The 4,525-nt window shown below is 46.7% G+C and overlaps 1 protein-coding gene across 1 annotated transcript; it reads left to right on the top strand.

Annotated features, from left to right (window-relative positions):
• The first annotated feature begins 781 nt into the window (after positions 1-781).
• On the top strand, positions 782-2,642 carry LOC115240107. Its single transcript, XM_029815076.1, has 3 exons — positions 782-824; positions 1,024-1,355; positions 1,578-2,642. The coding sequence occupies exons 1-3, from the start codon at positions 782-784 to the stop codon at positions 2,640-2,642; spliced, it is 1,440 nt and encodes a 479-aa protein (XP_029670936.1).
• The last annotated feature ends 1,883 nt before the right edge of the window (positions 2,643-4,525 follow it).

Below are 4,525 nucleotides of genomic sequence, written 5' to 3'. Positions count from 1 at the left end.
GATAATGTCAGCCAAGAATTAACAATCGTTCTCTCCTTGTCGCTCTATCGTGACAATACATAAAGTATCAACGAAAAAGCAGCAAGTAAAAAAAGCAATAAATTGCCAAGTCTAATAAGTGCCCGTGTTTTAATACTGTATATTAGTTCACTCTGTGAGTTATTATTTTACTGTTATTATTTATCATCATACAATTTTTAATCATATATATAATTTTTAGATATTATTGATACATATATACGTTTATGCACAAATGATCTTCGACGTGTCGAATAATTGGTGCGGCGGCTGCGCGACGAGAGCTTTGTTCTACATCGAAGAGTTCAACAGGGAAGAGACCGTGGTTTATCTGTAAAAAATCTTGGCGTTCGTTGAACGACGAGTGACGAATCGAGAGACGATGAAGGAGCGCGATCTTCTCGATAGCGCGCGGAACGTCGCGACGGCGGACGCGTATCTCGCGTGGGCGCGACGTTGCGACGAGCGTCTCGAGTCTCTGCGAGACGAGTGTCGAGGCGAACACCGGGGGAGATCCACCGGAGCGATCAATTCTCCGATCGCTCGAATCGTTCGATTGACGGGCGCGAGAGACGATCTGCGTCGGCGTTTCTAGCGCGTGGGAGGAGGTGTCGAGAGGCGCGACGGATTCTCGTGGTCCCAGATCGAGACGGCTTTCTCTAGACGCGTTTTAACCGGCGCGGTTATCAATTTCGATTATATCGAACCTTTACGATTTCTCGAGGACGCTAGAGATACCGTGCTCGATCGAATACGCGATGTTATGGACGGATATAACAGTGTCAAGGTCAATACCGTGTTCATCGGTGAGTTCGTCTCGGGCGACAAGATCGACGTTAAGACTATCGCCACGAAGTATTATCCGCTTCTACCTCTTTCCGACTTGCGAGAGTGGTACGGGAAGCGCGTGGTCGACGCTACTCTAGCTTCGCTAGAGGAGTTTCAGGAGCGCGATAGCGGATGGGCGTTATCGCGAATACAAAATTTAACGGTGAACTTGAATAGGTACTAATCCTATGCGCGTCGGATGCTACGTCGAGATACCGCGAAAGATCGTGTTGAAGAAAGCGGTGGTCAACATGCGATCTACGGATAACGCGTGTTTCGCGTGGGCGGTAGTCGCCGCTTTATATCCGGTTGAGAAAAATACGGAGAGAAGCTCGCGGTATCTTCACTACTCGACAGTGCTGAATCTGGAGGGTATCGAGTTTCCCATGAGTTTGAACGGAATTACTAGATTCGAGCGTATTAACGACGTATCCATCAACGTGTATACCGTTCGGGATAAGAAGGACGGGAAAGGCCGTACTACCGTATCGTTCCTCTGTGTCTCACCGGTGATAAGAAGGACAGAAACGTTAATCTGCTGTATCTGATACGACGCAACGAGATAATGCGGCGCATTTCACGTGGATCAAAAATCTGTCTCGACTCATTGGCTCGCAACTGAGCGGTAGGCAACATAAAGCGCATATATGCGATCGGTGAGTGTGAACTAAAAAAAATTGTTGCGTAATGCGGATAATGTACGCGATTTAAAAATGTGCGTTATATCGCAGATGCATTATTTTCGAATGAGCGATAAGTTATCGGCTCACAGCGCGGACTGCGGAAGGATGAACGAGTGCGCTATAGTTCTTCCTACCAAAGACGACAAATGGTTAAAGTTTCGCAACTACGGTAGAAAGGAGCGACTTCCGTTCGTAGTGTACGCCGATTTCGAATGCGTGCTGGAGAAGAAAGAGGACAGGAGAACGTCGAACACGTCCATCGTTCAGCATCACAAAGTCTATAGCGCGGGATATTACGCGCGATGCGCGCTCGACGACGCTAGCTCGATTTACAGAGCCTATCGCGGCGAGGATTGCGTATCGTGGTTCGTTAAAGAACTGTACGATCTAGCGCTTCGCGCGAGGACTATTCTCGACACCGATGCGCCTATGACGGATCTTACACCGGACGAGTGGAAGAGATTTATGAGCGCGACGCATTGTCGCGTGTGCGAGAGACCGTTCGGACCGGAAGACGCTCGCGTGCGCGATCACTGTCACCTGACCGGACGATACAGAGGTCCGGCGCATTCGAATTGTAATTTAAATTATAAGGATACTTACGTAATTCCCGTATTCTTTCACAATTTATCGGGCTACGACGCGCATTTCATCATCAAAGATGTGGCTAACGCCTTTCCTGGTAGCGTCGAACTGTTGCCGCTAACGAAGGAAACGTACATCTCTTTCACGAAGAACGTCGAGGATGCGTCAAACGAGGGATGGTTAGGGAGACGCCTGAAATTGCGCTTCGTTGATTCTTTCAAGTTTCTAAGCGCGAGTCTCGAAAAATTGGCGTCGTATCTCGACAAGAGCGAGCTGAGGATCGCGCGTTCGGAATTTTCCGATCTCGACGACGCCGATTTCGAGCTTCTCGCGCGAAAGGGCGTGTTTCCGTACGAGTACGCCGACGACGTCGATAAATTGCTGGAGACTCGTCTATCGCCGCGCGAGACTTTCCACAGTTCGCTGACCGGTGACGCGATATCCGAGAGCGATTACGCGCGCGCGATAAAAGTCTGGGAGCGGTTTCGCGTCGAGACGTTGGGCGACTATAGCGATTTGTTTTTATAAACCGACGTTCTTCTATTGGCCGATGTCTTCGAAAATTTTCCCGACGCGTGTATGAGGAGTTACAATTTAGATTCCGCATACTATTACACGTTACCTGGATACACGTGGGACGCTATGTTAAAGCATACGGATGTTCAATTCGAGTTGTTAACCGACATCGATATGGTGATGTTTGTGGAACGCGGGATACGCGGCGGGCTAAGTCAATGTTCCAATAGATACGCGCGCGCTAATAACAAGTACTTACAGTCGTACGATTCCTCGGAACCGTCGTCTTATCTCATGTACTTCGTACATATAAATAATTTGTACGGATGGGCGATGTGTCAATCGTTGCCTTACGGAGATTTGCGATGGGTCGACGACGTCGAGAGCGTCGACTTAATGTCCGTGACATCGAACTCGCCTATCGGTTACATTTTAGAGGTCGACCTTGCGTATCCGTTCGACCTTCACGACTCTCACGCTGACTTGCCGTTCTGCCCGACGCGCGATAAGCCGCCCGGAAAACGACAGGAGAAACTCCTCGCCACGCTGTACGATAAGAGCCGTTACGTGACGTATTATCGCAATCTGCAGCAATGCGTTCGACACGGATTACGCGTTACAAGGATACACAGAATATTGCGATTCGCGCAATCCCCGTGGCTGCGCGGATACGTCGAACTAAACATGCGACTGCGAATTAACGCGAAAAACGAGTTCGAGAAAAATCTGTACAAATTGATGTATAACGCCGTGTTTGGCAAGACCATGGAGAAGACCGAGTGCGCAATCACTCGGACGTTTGACTCGTGATTTGATGGGACGGGCGATACGGCGCGAAGCCGAACTTTCACAGCAGAAGCGTCTTCGCAAACGATCTCGTAGCCGTGGAATTGCGCAAACTCGAGATCAACAAACCGGTCTACGTGGGTATGTGCATCCTCAACGTGTCCAAGATGCGCTTGTACGAATTTCACTACGAGTATATGCTACTGTTATATCGAGATAAGTGTAGGATAATGTACACCGACACGGATAGTCTCATTTATCGCGTCGAGTGCGAGGACGTGTACGAGGATATGAAGCGCGACATGGACAGATTCGACACGAGCGATTACGCGGCGGACAACGCGTACGGTATGCCTGTCGCTAACAAGAAAATACCCGGTGCGATGAAGGACGAGAACACCGGTGCGATCATGACGGAATTCGTCGGGCTCAGAGCTAAAATGTACGCGCTGCGAATCGACGGTAGAGGCGATACGAAGAGGATCAAGGGCGTTAAGAGCGGCGCACAGTGGGGCCACAAGACATGCGTTGTTTCAAAAAAGTCTAGAGCTCTTGGTTTTTAAGCTATCTTGACTTTTTTTTTAAATGATCGTCTTGAAATTTGCAAAAGATCCCTTGTGGCCGATTAAAAAAAAATTGTTACTAATTAGTAAAACATAAACACAAGAACATTTTTCTGAAAATAGACTGTAACTGCCGAACAATTGCATACAACTTATTTAAATGGATTGATAAATGTTTCTGAAGTATATATATACATATATATATGTGTGTGTGTGTGTGTGTATCACGTGCGTGTGTGCGTGTGCGTGTCTTACGTGTACAGCCTCGATTAGGCGCAAATTGTGTCTTAAGCCCAAAATACAATTTAAAAGATTGAAAAAGCTATACATATATATATTTATATATGAATATACATATACATAGACGTATATTTATATATATGTACATAAATATATCTGCATATATATTTAGATATATATGAATACCTATATACAAACATATACAAACGTATATACATGTCCATACATTTATATAGATATACGTATACATATATATACATCCATACACATTTATATACGCATACATATTCATACAGATACATAGAC

This window comes from Formica exsecta, unplaced genomic scaffold (genome assembly GCF_003651465.1).
Source record: "Formica exsecta isolate Colony F162 unplaced genomic scaffold, ASM365146v1 scaffold409, whole genome shotgun sequence".
Classification (NCBI taxonomy): domain Eukaryota; kingdom Metazoa; phylum Arthropoda; class Insecta; order Hymenoptera; family Formicidae; genus Formica; species Formica exsecta.
This window is presented reverse-complemented; position numbering and strand designations above follow the sequence as displayed.